Source organism: Bidens hawaiensis, unplaced genomic scaffold, assembly GCF_021521415.1.
Source record: "Bidens hawaiensis isolate Kalapana, Puna unplaced genomic scaffold, B.hawaiensis_p1.1 tig00001368_1, whole genome shotgun sequence".
NCBI classification, from domain to species: Eukaryota; Viridiplantae; Streptophyta; class Magnoliopsida; order Asterales; family Asteraceae; genus Bidens; species Bidens hawaiensis.
Genome location: NW_027491076.1, coordinates 120,364 through 137,014, shown reverse-complemented (window position 1 = coordinate 137,014; position 16,651 = coordinate 120,364). Strand labels below are relative to the sequence as shown.

The 16,651-nt window shown below is 39.0% G+C and overlaps 1 protein-coding gene across 1 annotated transcript; it reads left to right on the top strand.

Annotated features, from left to right (window-relative positions):
• Positions 1–1,089: 1,089 nt before the first annotated feature.
• On the top strand, positions 1,090–7,352 carry LOC143572138 (beta-galactosidase 15-like). Its single transcript, XM_077057374.1, has 16 exons — positions 1,090–1,516; positions 1,633–1,841; positions 1,966–2,035; positions 2,108–2,200; positions 2,283–2,426; positions 2,512–2,600; positions 2,898–3,003; positions 3,075–3,162; positions 3,237–3,355; positions 3,424–3,585; positions 3,656–3,840; positions 3,932–4,148; positions 4,243–4,467; positions 4,922–5,416; positions 5,485–5,847; positions 7,323–7,352. The coding sequence occupies exons 1-15, from the start codon at positions 1,352–1,354 to the stop codon at positions 5,590–5,592; spliced, it is 2,475 nt and encodes an 824-aa protein (XP_076913489.1). The 5' UTR covers positions 1,090–1,351; the 3' UTR covers positions 5,593–5,847; positions 7,323–7,352.
• The last annotated feature ends 9,299 nt before the right edge of the window (positions 7,353–16,651 follow it).

Sequence of the window (16,651 nt, the reverse complement as noted above, 5' to 3'; positions counted from 1 at the left end):
TCGCCACTCTCCAGGTTATCCAAAAATCAGCTTTATTTATTTTGTATTTATCCCCCCGTATTACCGGGTTATTTTTGTATTATTCGTTTATAATATTTATATATTTCTTAGGATTTTTAATTTTATGTATTGTATGTTAATAATATAATTAGAATTTGATGATGAAAGGGTTTCACAAATAAATGAGATGTTATAACCCAGATTATGCTAATTGGGTTTGGTGAAATCCATGACCCGCTTCTTTTTCCTATAAAATTGTTTTTTAATTATAAATAATGTATGGAGTTGTTTTGTATTATTCGTTTCTAATATTTATATATTTTTTAGGATTTTAATTTTATTTATTATAAGTTAATAATATACTTAGGATTTAATTATTAAAGAGTTTCACAAATAAATGAAAATAAATGAGATGTTATAACCCGGTTTAAAAGCTATATGGGTTTGGAGAGACCTATGACCTGCTTTTTTTTAATATAAAATTGTTTCTTATTTATAAATAATATCTTAAAAAAATAAATTAAATCGGATATTAATTTTTAGTATATCCTTATTTATAAAATTTTCATATCAAATATTTGATGAGATTAAATTTTAATATAATGAGATGTTATAACCCGTTTAAGGGCTCTTTGGGTTTGATGAGACACATACCCGTGAATTCGGGTAAATTGCATGGGAAACCTTCATTTACAAATTAAGTAATTTGGTGGTTTGAGAGAATTTAGATAAGTTTTGGTTTTATATATTTAAGATTAAGATTTAAATTTATTTATTCAAGTTAACAAAAAGGAATTAGGAATGAAAGGAAATGAGTTTTTTTTTAATTACTAATAAGGCTGTGTTTATTTAGATTGGTAATAAATCTTGAGCATTTAAGCTTATATACTAAGCAATAACTCTTTTATTCAGTTTAAGTTAAATAAATTTTTACAGAGTTAAATTATTTTTATTTTTTTTTTCAAAAAACAATGAGGTCACCTGAAAAAAAAAGGAAAACAAAAATTGGGTTCGTTTGAAATTTCCGTTTTATAAGTTGTACATGAAACGCAAAAAAGAATGTGGTCGGTTGACCTCGACCCGACCGTCCCTTGGTTACATGGTAAAAAGTTTGTTTTGGCAATTAAGTCCAAGTTCCATGGTGAATTTGCAGCCATTCACTTTAAAATTGAACATTATTTTGATAATTGTTTTTATTTTTTTTCTACCACAAACATTAAGTTATAACCAACATCATAAGATTTAAGTATACTGCTTCAAACACCGAGTTTTGATGAGGTTTGAAGTACTCCACAATTTACTATAATAACATTCCTATAAATACACTTGGTCACACTTTTCCAGGATCAAAATGGCGTGTTCAATATTCACTACTTTCCTTTTGCTATCTGTGTTTCTGTCCGCCTGTACATGTAATGCTACCAAGGTTTATCACGATGGCAGGGCCATTACCATCGATGGCCAACGTCGACTTCTCATCTCCGGCTCCATTCACTATCCACGTAGCACGCTTGAGGTAATTAAAAAATATTAATAATTTTGAATACATACATGCATACAAAAGTATAAAAACTAAGTAATGAGTATAAAAACTAAGTAATGAATATAAGTACTTTTGAATGTTTGGTTAAGATGTGGCCTGATTTGATTAAAAAAGCAAAAGATGGTGGTGTTGATGCAATTGAAACATATGTATTCTGGAACGCTCATGAGCCATTCCGTCGCCACTATGACTTTTCTGGCAATTTGGATCTCATCAGCTTTATAAAAACTATTCAAGATCACGGCATGTATGCTGTTCTCCGTATTGGACCATATGTTTGCGCTGAATGGAATTACGGGTATTTATTTATTTATTTTCTTAGCTTAGTTTCTCATGCCTATATATCCTAGCTATCTTGATGAATTAGAATGTATATGTCTATTTATTAACATAAGATGCTTGTTGATTAATGTTACCTGCAGAGGATTCCCATTGTGGTTGCACAACATGCGTGGGATTGATATTCTTAGAACAACTAATACGGTGTACATGGTAATATAATCTTACTTTATATGATAGCTGCTCAATCGGTGTGTACCTAATTAAAGTAAGGTATTGGATTAGAACGAGATGCAAAATTTTACTGCGTTGATAGTTGACATGATGAAGCAAGAGAATCTTTTTGCTTCTCAAGGAGGGCCTATCATTCTTGCTCAGGTACTATCTACATGAATGATTAATTTGTTTTTATATATCATGATCGATCATGTATTAGATCATAATAAATTATTTACTGCAGGTTGAGAATGAGTATGGGAATGTGATGACATCGTATGGAGATGCCGCTAAAGCGTATGTTGACTGGTGTGCAAAGATGGCTGATTCGCTTCATATTGGTGTTCCGTGGATCATGTGTCAACAGGAGAATGCTCCACAGCCTATGGTTCCCATTCAATTCTTTTCGATCTTAATAAACAAATTAATTAATATACATATGTGATTATAATTAAACCAATCAACGTCTCCAGATAAATACATGCAATGGCTGGTACTGTGATCAATTTACTCCCAACAATCCCAACACCCCAAAATTGTGGACTGAAAACTGGACTGGATGGTAATTAGTGATTTATATCAACTTTTCTGTTTCATATTATTAATACATGATAGACCTGGTGCCAGAATGTCAAGATGGGTTCGGCTTATAACGAGTTGTCTTGAAAAAAGATTATTTTGCAAATCAATTACAAGGTTTCCTTCCAATGAAAGATTATTTTCCAAATAGAACCCGTTGTGTAATTTTTAGTTTCATTTATGTTTAAGTGAGCCCATCCTGACCCTGTAACTTTATATTTGAAGTCCAAATTAATCAGCCAAAAGTTGTACATATTTGGGGAATAATTAACTTTTATAGGTTTAAGAAATGGGGTGGTTCTGATCCGTATAGAACAACTGAAGATCTTGCCTATGCTACTGCGAGGTTTTTTCAAGTTGGAGGCACTTTCAACAACTACTATATGGTACCTATAATTCTTTTAATTTAATAGGTACAGTCTTAATGAAGAATTAATTCATGTGGGTTGCGTGTCAGTATCATGGTGGCACCAATTTTGGTAGAAGTGCGGGGGGTCCATATATCATAACCTCATACGACTATGACGCTCCTCTTGATGAATATGGTACGTACTTAAGCTACAAATGAACACACACATATATGGAATTAAATGACATCGGATGTGTACGTTGCGTGTAGGCAACTTTAATCAACCCAAATATGGGCATCTCAAGGAGCTGCATGCTGTTCTCCATTCTATGGAGAAGCTTCTTACGCACGGGAATGTTTCAAACATAGACATGGGGAATTCAGTTCTGGTATGCATATATATATGTACCGGTACTAGCTACAACCGACCCCAAACTAAAACTTATGGGAAAAACAGGTGACAATTTATAAGACAACCAATGCATCTGGTTGTTTCTTGAGCAATGCAAATACAACATCTGATGCCAATGTCCGTTTTGAAGGAGCATTGTATCATGTTCCCGCATGGTCTGTTAGTATACTTCCGGACTGTAAGAATGAAGCTTATAACACAGCCAAGGTATTATTTTGAAATTTGATTTGATGGCAAAGAAAGAAATTAAAATAACGTCTTCAAATTCATGTTACAGGTGAACACGGAAACATGGGTGAAGGAGAATAAGGCAGAAAATGAAGCAGTGGCTTTGAAGTGGGTGTGGAGGCCTGAGAACATTGATGATATTGTTGTCAAAGGCAAGGGTGATAAAACTGTTTGCAAATTAATAGATCAGAAAGTTGCTAATGATGTTAGTGACTACCTGTGGTACATGACTAGGTAGGTATACACTAGACCTTATATTAACCGTTACATACTAACTAATTCACTAAAAGAAGCAATTGGTTGATCCGAGATCTGTAACTTACAGCGTAAACATTAATGAGAATGACCCAATTTGGAGCCATGATATGAGGCTGAGAGTTAATTGCACTGGACAAGTTCTTCATGCATTTGTGAATGGGGACTATCTCGGTAAACAATATGCTACTGAGTATGGAACTTTTCATTATGTTTATGAAAGAAAGGTTAAATTCAAACCAGGCTTCAACCAGATAACCCTACTTAGTGTTACTGTGGGCTTTCAGGTAAGATTAAGACTTCAAATATATATATAATATAGTTTGGCATGCATGTCACTCGTTAGATATATACTATTGGTTTTTTTTGGCATCCATACAGAATTACGGACCAAAATTTGACGCGACTACAAATGGCGTGTCTGGTCCAGTAGAGATCATAGGAAAGAAAGGTAACGAGAGGGTGATTAAAGACCTGTCCTTACAGAAATGGTCTTACAAGGCCGGATTAAACAGCATTGATCGCTACAATAAGCTTCTTAATGTCAATTCCTCTGAGTGGCGATCTGATACACTTCCCACGCAACAAAAATTCACTTGGTACAAGGTATGATTGATTATAATATGCGTATTTACTTAATATGCCATGCTTGTGGTGCGCACATATAATGTATATATGTGTGGGCCCTTGGGTGGGTAAATGGGAAATTACACTATTTTTAACGTTATTTTACTAATTTCGTGAAAATAACGTTAAAAGTGACGAAAATCAGGCATCATGTGGTGGAGTTGATAGCTGAAAGACAATGGTACATTCACCAATCAGCTGGTCCTAATGGTTGAGTGTTACATGCCTTATGTCTAAGGCTTGATGCAAAACCATTATCGAGTCGGGGGTTTTACTGGAAGCAACCTCTCTATTCCTATAGAGTAGAGGTAAGGTTGTCTACATCTTACCCTTCTCAGACCCTACCATGGCTTTTCTATTGGTTATACAGAGTACAATGATGACGATGTATTTAATTAATTAAATACTGAACTTGTTTTTATGTTGGGTGTAGACGACATTCAAGGCACCATTAGGAAGGGATCCAGTGTCGTTGGATCTTGAAGGGCTGGGTAAAGGGCATGCATGGGTGAATGGGAAGAGCATCGGTAGGTACTGGCCGAGCAACATTGCACATGACAGTAATTGCACAGTGAAACCTTGTGATTATCGCGGTAAATATGACAACACTAAATGTGTACGCAACTGTGGCATACCCACTCAGAAGTGGTATCATGTCCCACGATCCTTCTTGGTGGATGGGGAGAATGAGCTCATTTTGTTTGAAGAGTTTGGAGGTAACCCGTCTCTAGTCAACTTCCAGACAATAAAAGTTGGGAGTGCATGTGGTAATGCTTACGAGAACAGGACAATGGAGATATCCTGCATCCCAGGGAGAAACATCTCAGCCATTCGATTTGCTTCATATGGAGACGTTCAGGGGACCTGTAGATCTTTTCAGAAGGGGACTTGCCATGAGAAAAATGATGCCTTGGGCATAATTAAAAAGGTAACCAAATTGATTTATTGAAACTGATGGATATATTATAGAAAATTAACATATGTGTAATGGAGCAGAATTGCATTGGCAAGGAGAAATGTGCGGTTTTAGCAGATGAAGCTCTGTTTGGATCCGTAAACTGTCAAGGCCTAAAAAAGAGACTTGTTGCAGAAGCAGTTTGTTAGATCATTAGATGGAAAGAGTATACGTACTGAGTGATTAACGTTTTAAAAAGGAAAAACTATTTGGTTGATCGATCAATGGTTTCAAATCTGACTTGTACACCATAAAATGACGAAGACGGCTCAAGTCCTTAGAGTTACATCACAAACTAGAACTCTGTGTTCTAATAAATTTCTTACAACATCCACGGTGTTGAATTATGATTTAGACCATTTTTAATAGAAATAATTTACACTGCTTTTCAACTTTTACTTTTAGTTTAGTGATTTAGTTACCATCGTTTTTTCCATATTTTTATAACAAATAGATTTACCTGCTTTGGGGTAATCCTGACATATACAAAATCCGCTAGCGTATAGATTTCTCTATGTGTAGAGACCCAGTATAATAAAATTTATAGTTTTGCTAGCTAGTTAATATAGTTACACTACTATTTTTATTCCTAAACATTCTATTAAATTCACTAATTATCTACCTTTGTGATTAGTCACTACTACAAAAAACACATAACACTAATTACATGTAATGCTAAAAGTGAGAGAAAGTTGTGTTGCGAGGTTGGTGTACATTGTCGGTAGAAACTTGTTCTTGCGAATGACATATATTTTGGGTTGGCATTTCCTTTGAATTTGAGTTTGGCAGAGTGGCTGTTGGTTTATTAGACCATGAGTAGTCATAAAGCCCCATCCCTGGGCGTTATGCGCCACGTGACGCTTATGGCTTTTTACAAAAAACAAGTGTAATCATAACTCTCCATAACTTTGTTTATTTGTTTTTTTTTAATTCTTAAAGGTAAAAAGTAACGGTTCTTTTTCGATTTTGGTGCCATTATCGAGTTTTGTGTATAACTTGCAAAAAAAACCCCCGTAACTTGGAGGGGGGCGGTGTTTCCCAGAGTTATGAGCCATAAAGCTGCCCCATAACTCTCCACTACGGATGGTCGCTATAGATATAAGTAAAATGTTTTTCAATTTCAAAGTACTTTTGGGTACCCCACATAGGTCATCCCCGAACACTCCCCCCCCCCCAAGTAGCTAAGGTAAACAATGAGTGGAGACCACCCGTGTCGATTCTTCATTCTCGATTTGGCGACCAGTAACCTCTAACGTCAGCATCTCTCGACTTCAGATTGCAACAAGGTTCGAGTCAGATCTGTACATTCAAAATCCTAGAAGGTTATCGGAGAAGTTTGTACGTAGTCTATTCATAGTCAACCCGAATTTAAACGACGCTATTTTTGTGTCCATTTGCCGGTTACATCAGAAAGAAACTCCGACAATATTTAGACCTTTATAATCTATGGTTTGTGTGAAGAATCACTTCAAAATGAGTCATTTTAAAAAAATGAAATTATATAGCAAATGCCTTCTAATTTAAAAAGCAATTTGAACAACATGGGGAGACAAAGTTTGCTTGCCCAAAAGGATGAAATACAAGGGTGAATGTTAGCTGCCATAATGTTATGTGAGGAAGAAGGAAAAATTTACATTTTTATTATTTTTTCAAAACAAATGGTAATATAGTCCACTTACAAGTTGAATATAATAAAATGGTTGCATATGTGATACACTTAGTTTAGAAAGGGGATATATCTAATTAAACTTTTAAGTTTTGGAAAATATGTAATTACTGATTTTTGAAAGGGAAAATATGTAAATGCTCTTATGATCTTTGGAAGAGGAAATATGTAAATGCTCTTATTATTGTTACATATCATACGTTGAAAGAGAAGTTTTGCATGCTTAGTTTTGAGAAAACTAATTGAAGAAACACGGATCCACTCCCCAGTAACGGATCTTAGATCCGATGAGTCAACATGGTAGGATACGGTTAACTGCTGATACGATACGCCTTGATCTTCTTCTCCGGTTGCTCAGATCTGCCATAGAAAAGTGGGGGAGTGGAGGTGACTGCTAAGAGAATGAACTCTTGTTTACAGACACAAAAATATGTGGGAGCCAAGGGTCCAAGAGAAGGTCTTTTCAATGTATGATAAAGGCTCCTTATATAGGGACTCCATGGCTACCATCATGAACCTTAACCTTTATTGGGCCAGGCCCGGTTAGGGGTTACCTCCACAAACCCCCGACCCAATGGGCCTAATTAGTAGACAATAATAATAATGTAATAAACATAATATATTATGTAATAAATAAAATGTCGTACCGGGTTTGACGTACCCTACACCTACAAGTCCTCCCAGTCCAGTGCTTCTCATGCGCGTGCAAGCGGTTTGGTGAAGTGCTGGACTTATGAGGAATGCTCAAGAGTGAGGAGTAGTGCTTTTTGACCCAATGCTTTCTTTGTGGACCTTTTTGCACGTGCGTCTAATTTGTTTCGGGTGGTAAGAGGTTTTAAATCATTATGGCAATTTTGGCGCACGGGCCTTTTTATCATAAGATGACCCGCAAGTCATTAATTCGGCACGTGGCCATATGGGTTTATAAGGAATCCCAACCTTTAATTTAGCATTGGCGTTGGCATTAGCTTGTAGCCGTGGCATCGGAATTATCATGTGGCTCTGGCATTGGCATTAGCCTGTAGCCGTGGCGTAGGAATTATCCTGTGGCTCTGGCATTGGCATTAGCCTGTAGCCGTGGCCTAGGAATGATCCTGTGGCTCTGGCGTTGGCATTAGCTTGTAGCCGTGGCATAGGAATGATCCTGTGGCTCTGGCGTTGGCATTAGCCTGTAGCCGTGGCATAGGAAGGATCATGTGGCTCTGGAGTTGGCATTAGCCTGTAGCCGTGGCATAGGAATTATCCTGTGGCTCTGGCGTTGGCATTAGCCTGTAGCCGTGGCATAGGAATGATCCTGTGGCTCTGGCGTTGGCATTAGCCTGTAATTTGGACGTCTTCCACCGCGCTAATGTAGTGGTGATATACCATGATAGTCCTCCAATTAATTGCTGCTAAATAATGTTAGTAGCATTGAACTTATAATAATTTATTGTTTCAATCACATGCGAGGATGAGTATAAACAACTTTTTAATTATATCATGCATTGACAAGATACTTGATGTTTTGTATGCCGCATGAGATTATATAATCGCTCATAGTCATATTTTACTAATAATCGTTTCAAAGATTTGGTAATACTTACGTTTATTAGTAAAGTCTATGACATCGTCCATTTCATTTCATAAATTAGTATGTAATATTAGTTTATTAATAAAAATGGAAATTGTGTCAAGACATGACTTGAGTCTCCGCACGTTTTATAACGGTATATTTGCATATCCGCATATATATATAAAGAGAAAATTATTACCTTATTAAGGTACCATAGCTTTGACGTGTGGGTAAGGCGACACTGATTCGTGGACACCATGGTTGTATGTGTTCACGACTTTTAAGCCGAAAATAAATAAGCACTCCAAGTTAAGGGGGCTGTTATGAAACTTGGTAATTAAATCCTTCTCTGACAATTTCATATTTTCACGTGACGCTTTAAAGTCACTTGCTTCCCATCTTTTTGTTGAAACGTGAGCCATCTTTCCAACTTTTTTTCACTACTGCAGACACAGCCATGTTGCACGTGATATATATATATATATATATATATATATATATATATATATATATATATATATATATATATTTGTGCTATGGTGCTTGTGTTCTAGTTGACGGAGACCTCCTCCAGACTATGTAATACGGTGGATTGATTGGCTTTCGCCGGAGTATGACTGAAGCATGCGTTAGCGGGTATTGACCTGCCTGCGTGCCGTAAGGACCCTCGGTCTTTGCCATTGGTGATTGGCATTGGTCCGCCGGCCTGAGGTGTCCGCGGTGATCAATGTTGCTCCTCGCGTAAGCAAGTCATTGCGGTTAGAATTGATCCGCAGTAGCGGTCATACGGTCCGCAGAAAACGCCCTGCCGGAGCTTTGCTTATGGCACGCGGAAGTCATATTTACCCGCCTAAGCTATGCTTGTGGCTGCGGAAAACAAAAGTGATCCGCATGAGGCTTGCTCGCGGCCGCAGAAGATGTAAAAGTTTTGCACCGGAGCTTTGCTCGCGGAAGTCGAAATTAACTGTCGATGATTGCTGGAGTGGACCAGCTTTTATAAATGTTAGAATATGTTATGCAAAAGCTTGATTCATTACAAAGATACAAAGGCTTTAAATAGCCTGCTACAAGAGCTATAACAGGAGACAAGAATGGAAACGAGAGAAATAAGGCTAGGACTATGGCTAGGACTATGGAAACCTATTGACTAGAAATTATTGTCTAAATATAGACTGATCATATAAACAGAAATATACATTGAATATACAATTATGAATTGGTATCCTTGATATCCTTAATATGCCCCCGCAAGATGGAGGATCCATCGGAGACTCCGATCTTGGACCGTAGTTGTTGAAACGGACTCCGACCAAGAGGTTTAGTTAACATATCAGCAAGTTGATCAGCTGAGTGAATGTGAAGAACCTTTAATGAGCCATTAGCTACCTTTTCCCGAACAAAGTGATAGTCGAGTGCCACATGTTTCATGCGCGAGTGGTATACTGTATTGGCACATAGATAAGTAGCTCCAGCATTGTCACAAAATAATGTAGGAGGCTTAGTTGGTGATTGACCAAGTTCCAATAGTAGGTTCTGGACCCAAGATAGTTCGGCAGCTCCATTTGCTAATGCTTTATACTCCGCCTCGGTTGAAGATCGAGAGACCGATTTTTGACGCGCTGAGCGCCAGAAGAGAACGTTTGAGCCAATATAGATGATGTATGCAGTTGTGGGGCGCCCCCATCTGCAATACCACCCCAGTCAGAGTCGGTAAATGCGGTTAGATTAATGGGAGACCCACGGTTAAGAAACAAACCGTGATGGATGGTGCCTTTCAGATAGCGGAGAACACGTTTTAAGGCTTGCCAATGAAGTTGAGTTGGGGAATGCATGTATTGTGAGAGCTTGTTGACAGCATAGGAGACATCAGGTCTAGTGAAGGCAAGGTATTGGAGAGAACCCACCAGTTGACGATATGGTGTAGGGTCAATCTGAGATGAGCCATCAACGGGAGAAAGAGACTCGGTGGAACTGAGTGGTGTGGCAACGGGTTTAGCGCCATCCATTTTGAACTTGGTGAGGAGATTTTGCACATGAGCATGTTGAGATAAAAACAAACCATCGGTGGTGGAAATGACTTCAACACCAAGGAAGTGGTGTAGCATACCGAGATCTTTAATAGAAAATTTTTCAGATAATGTACGAATGATATGTTGGACAAAAGTATCATTGTTGCCGGTCAAGACAATATCATCAACATATACCAAAAAGTACGAGACAATGCCATCCCGATTGTAGATGAACAAAGAGGGGTTCGCGAAGGATTTTCGAAAACCAAGTTCAAGGAGGAACGTTGCAAGCTCAATATACCATGCACGCGGTGCTTGTTTGAGCCCATAGAGAGATTTCCGTAGGCGACAAAGGTAGTGTGGAAGATCCGGATTGACATATCCCGGGGGTTGAGTCATGTAAACCTCTTCATGCAAGGTGCCATGTAAGAAGGCGTTGTTGACATCGAGTTGTCGAATGGACCAATTTTGAGATAAGGCAATGGCAAGGACGGTACGGATAGTCACAGGCTTGGTAACTGGACTAAACGTTTCAAAGTAATCCTTCCCATATTCTTGTAGGAAACCTTTGGCAACTAAGCGAGCCTTATATTTTTCAATAGACCCATCGGGAAGCCGTTTGATACGAAAGACCCATTTACAACCGATAGGTGTGCGTTGGGTAGGAGGGACAAGTTCCCATGTGGCATTTTTTAATAGGGCATTAAATTCATTGTCCATTGCTTTTCGCCATTCTGGATCTTTTAGAGCTTGAGCATGTGTTGTTGGTACAAGGGTAGGAGAGATTGGATGAAGTGTGATTTGAATAACAAAAGCAGAGTTATAGTATTTAGGGTTTGGCTTACGGTTACGTGTAGGTAAGGTGGAGGTCGTTGGGCTGGTGGTGGTTGAGTTCAAAGGAGGAGATGACTGGGCAATGGAGGTGGAGGGTGATGGGAGGGGTGTAGATGGGGAATTATTGTGAAATTCGGTGGATGATTGAGAAAAATCAGATGTATGGTTAGTAGAAGTGTGAGCCACGGATGGTGTGGTGAAGTGTGTGGAATGCAAAGGGTGGGCCTGGTTGTCGGTTGAAGTTTGGGCCTGGTTATGGGTTGTGTGGTGATAGATTGGGTGTTGTTCTTGCTGGGTTATTGGCTGGGTTACAGGTGAGCTGAGAGGACTGGAAAGAAAATTAGGTTGAGGGTTTGATTGTGGTAGTGGGCCAGGAGAGTGGACCTGTGTTGTGGGGTTAGATATAGGAGAAATGGGTTGTTTAGGTAAGGGAGTGGAGTGGGTCTGTGGACAACCAAGGAATTCATCAACATAGGAGGTGATCAAAGATTTGGTTGGAGATTTGAATGGAAATTTTGACTCAATGAACTCCACATGTTTTGAGTGGTATAAACGTTGGTTGGTGTAATCATAACATTTGTAGGCTGATTTTGATGGTGAGTAGCCTAAGAATACACACTTTTCCGAGCGTGGATGAAGCTTGGATTTTGCATACGGGCGAAGCCATTGGTAGCATAAACTTCCAAATGGTTTGAGTTTGGTGTAAGTTGGTTCTCTCTCGTAGAGGATAGAGTATGGACTTTGAAAATTTAGAACTGGGGTAGGTAGACGATTGATGAGGTAAACAGCGGTTTGAAAAGCATGTGTCCAAAACGAAAGAGGGAGTTGAGCGTAATGAAGAAGAGCTAAACCGGTCTCAACAATGTGACGATGACGGCGTTCGGCCATGCCATTTTGCTCCGGGGTATGCGGGGGAGTGGTGAAATGTGATATGCCTTGAGATTGAAGGTAGGAGGTAAGACCGATGTATTCTCCACCATTGTCAGTGAAAAGAGAAATTAATGGGGTTTGAAAATATTTTTCTACTAACAATTTAAATTGTGGGAATAATATTGAGACATCAGATTTGTGTTTCATTGGATATAGCCAAACATACTTAGTGTGAAAATCAACAAAAATCACATAATAGGTGAAGCCATCAATGGACTTTTCCACCGGACCCCAAACATCAGAATAGATTAGTTGTAGAGGTTTGGTAGTATTAAATGAGTTCATACTAAAAGGCTCTTTGTGACTTTTATTAATCGAACAGAGGTACAATGAAAATTTAGAAGATTGAACTTTAACCCTAAGCATTTGGCTATTTTCTTGAGAATCCGAATGGAAGGATGCCCAAGTTTATGATGCCAATCAATCGGCGATGTGGTTGAGACCGCATTTATTTGAGGTGAGGAAGGAAAGTTGGCATAGTAGTCATCAAGGTAGTTCTCACCCCGCATTAGACGTGCCCCCGTGTGAAGATCCTTGACAAAGAAATGGGTTGGAAAAAATTCCACAGAAACATGATTAGTTTTACACAATTTAGCAACAGATATTAATTTATTTTTGAAGGAAGGAACACACAAAACATCTTTTAAGGCAAGTGAGCCATTAGACGTGTGAAGGTGTGTTTGACCAATGTGAGTAATAGAGAGAGAGTTACCATTGCAAGGACAATCTCATCCGGTCCACCATACTCGGATATAGAGTGAAAGGACGTGCGATCCGGGTCGACATGATGAGAGGCCCCGGTGTCAAACATATAGGACGAGGAAGAAGTAGCATTAGCAATTGGAGCTGCCGAACTATCTTGGGTCCAGAACCTACTATTGGAACTTGGTCTATCACCAACTAAGCCTCCTACATTATTTTGTGACAATGCTGGAGCTACTTATCTATGTGCCAATCCGGTGTCGGCCGATGCGATTAAGGCTTAACAGCCGGTGAGAAACTGCCCAGAAGGGCAGCCAAGATGCTTTGATCTTGTCGATACCATGTATGGTATTCCGGGTTGGATTTAGTTGCTTCTTTGTCGGTGAATTCTGGTGGGGGAGCTTTGGTTCCGGTGATGAATTGAACAAGATCCAAACCGATTAAGGTGGAATAAACATGTTTGCGCCATATGGAGAAGTTATCACTGGTTAGGGTGATGTTGAAATGAGTTGAAGCTGTGAGTTGATGACTGTTTGTGATGCCATGTTGTTGATCGAAGAAGACAGCGGCTAATCGGAAAAAAAAAGATTGGATCGGACTACTCTTTTGAGCGTGAGGCTTTGATACCGTATAAATGTTAGAATATGTTATGCAAAAGCTTGATTCATTACAAAGATACAAAGGCTTTAAATAGCCTGCTACAAGAGCTATAACAGGAGACAAGAATGGAAACGAGAGAAATAAGGCTATGACTATGGCTAGGACTATGGAAACCTATTGACTAGAAATTATTGTCTAAATATAGACTGATCGTATAAACGGAAATATACATTGAATATACAATTATGAATTGGTATCCTTGATATCCTTTATAGCTTTAACCAGCGTATGACCCAGTGGTGAGATTTGTTCCGCGGCTGCGCGTCGGTGATCCGCGGTGTTTGAGGTTGATCCCTACTACAAAATAGGTGGCCCGCGGTGAGTTTTGGTGAACGTCCATGACGCGCATGCGGCCGTGATGGTCGACATCGACATGTCGGAATCCGAATGCGGTGAAAGACTTAGCATGTCTAAACGCGTATCGAGAGTGCTTAAGTCACCTTATGATTTTTACGCGGATGTTTCGCGGGGCGGGAATGATCCGCCAGAACTTGCATGCGGGGGGTTGGGATTAACCCGCGGATGTTCCGCCGGGCGGGAGTGATCCGCCAGAACTTTTTCGTGACCCATGGTGATGGTTGTTGATTTAGTCTGAAGCCATATGTGACATATGGCAACTTTAGTCTCTTCACGGGAGCTTATACAAGTCTTGTGGTGGTTGTAAATGATCCGCCGTGACTGAATTTGAACCTCCGTTGCGCCAGCAATGATTGACGTTGGACCACCGGGTCATGAGGGTGATCTGCGGCGGGAATTGTTTATCCGCGGCACATATGTGACTCGCGGTGTATTTGTACGTTCATGACCCGCGTCGAGTGATGTAGCTCATAGGGGGCTTGTGAATGACTTGCAGCGGAACAATTGAAGTGCTGGAACGACTACGCAGCCCGTGGTGGCCAAATTTTATCCGCGGTAGCCGGAATTTTACCCGCCGAAATGTAATTGTTTCATGGTTAATCAACCAAAGTTTCACTTGACCCGCGGTTGTCCCACGGGAGTTAAACTTAGTTTATGGTGATTAATGTTTGGCCCGACGGAGTGTTTCTGTCACCCGCGGTGGCGGGTGTTACTTCTTCCGCGAAAATCAGAGGTCATGGCGGAACTTTTATTTGCCCTACCATGATAATTTATGCGCCGCACTATGGAAAATTTCTATCACCTGGAGCGCATGCGGCCCGTTATAAAGCAAAGTTGAATTGCCGAAGCACGCATGCGGCTCATCTTGGTTGAGCTTGGATCCGTCGGAGCACATAAAGTGCTCAGAAGTTGTCTCCTCCATAGAATACAAAGAATAGACATGTTGTACCATATGTTACGACAGTGGTACTATTCTTTTTCAAAATATATTCATATCTATGGTGACACGACTTTTCTAGATCGTTTGGTGGGATTTTCAGCTTCTAGAATTATGTTTCATTTTGTATGGCTCCAAAAAAATAACACAGATCTAATATTTTGAACATCCAATCAAATAGTTTTTTATTTATTTGACAAAAATCAAAAGATTTGAAAGGATTGTTTTTAGATCTACAAGTATAGAATGTGATAATTTCTCCAACGAACTTGGATCTGAAGAAATCAAAACCAGATCCGGTATATCTCACTTAGAAAAAACACAGATTTAAGAGTTTTCCCTAAAATTTGGTGGTATTTCTTCTTGATTACTTTCAGATTTGGATTTTTTTTCAAGATGAAAAAATCATAGATCTAGAATATTTGATGAATAGATATGAGATATTGATGAACAGAACTGAGAACCGAGACGAAAAACAAAGAGTAATTCGTTGTCGTTCTAACAAAAATACGGATGGCGTCAATGAAGAAACACGGATCCACTCCCCAGTAACGGGTCTTAGATCCGATGAGTCAACAGGGTAGGACACGGTTAACTGCTGATACGATATGCCTTGATCTTCTTCTCCGGTTGCTCAGATCTGCCATAGAAAAGTGGGGGAGTGGAGGTGAATGCTAAGAGAATGAACTCTTGTTTACAGACACAAAAATATGTGGGAGCCAAGGGTCCAAGAGAAGGTCTTTTCAATGTATGATAAAGGCTCCTTATATAGGGACTCCATGGCTACCATCATGAACCCTAACCTTTATTGGGCCAGGCCCGGTTAGGGGTTACCTCCACAAATTCCCGACCCAATGGGCCTAATTAGTAGACAATAATAATAATGTAATAAACATAATATATTATGTAATAAATAAAAGGTCGTACCGGGTTTGACGTACCCTACACCTACACTAATGTTGCCCGATATATGTTACACAAATGAGATGAGTGCATTTATTTTTATTTATTTGTATCACCACATCCTCTATATATATATATAAATATATATATATATATAAATACATGTGTGTATATATATGTGGCATATTTATATCCTACTATACATATATAAAAAATGATTGTAAATCAATAAAGGCCAAAACATGAGATTGGTCCCATGAATAAAAAGTGGTCCATCTCAGCTAATTCACAACTCCGGCAACTAAAACTTTCCAGAATTGCTTTTTATTTCTTTGAGCTAAAAGTTCCAGAGAAATGAAGCATCATCACAAGTGCTGATCTCATCCTCCTGATAATCGGTGACGGATGACGTAGTTGTCATGAAGTAATTATCATCAAATCCTGGGTATATCTCGAAATCAGGCAGATGGCTGGTATCAAGCATATTATTCATATAGCTCATCAACTCATGATCCAGATGTTGATCCGTTTGGACAGAGATGGAAGGAGAATTAGGAGATTCCAGCTCTGATGGTGATGATGATGATGGTGATGATGATTAGATCATGTCGTCTGGGTGGTTTGCTTAGCGAGCAGCTGCAGCTTGTATCTACGAGGG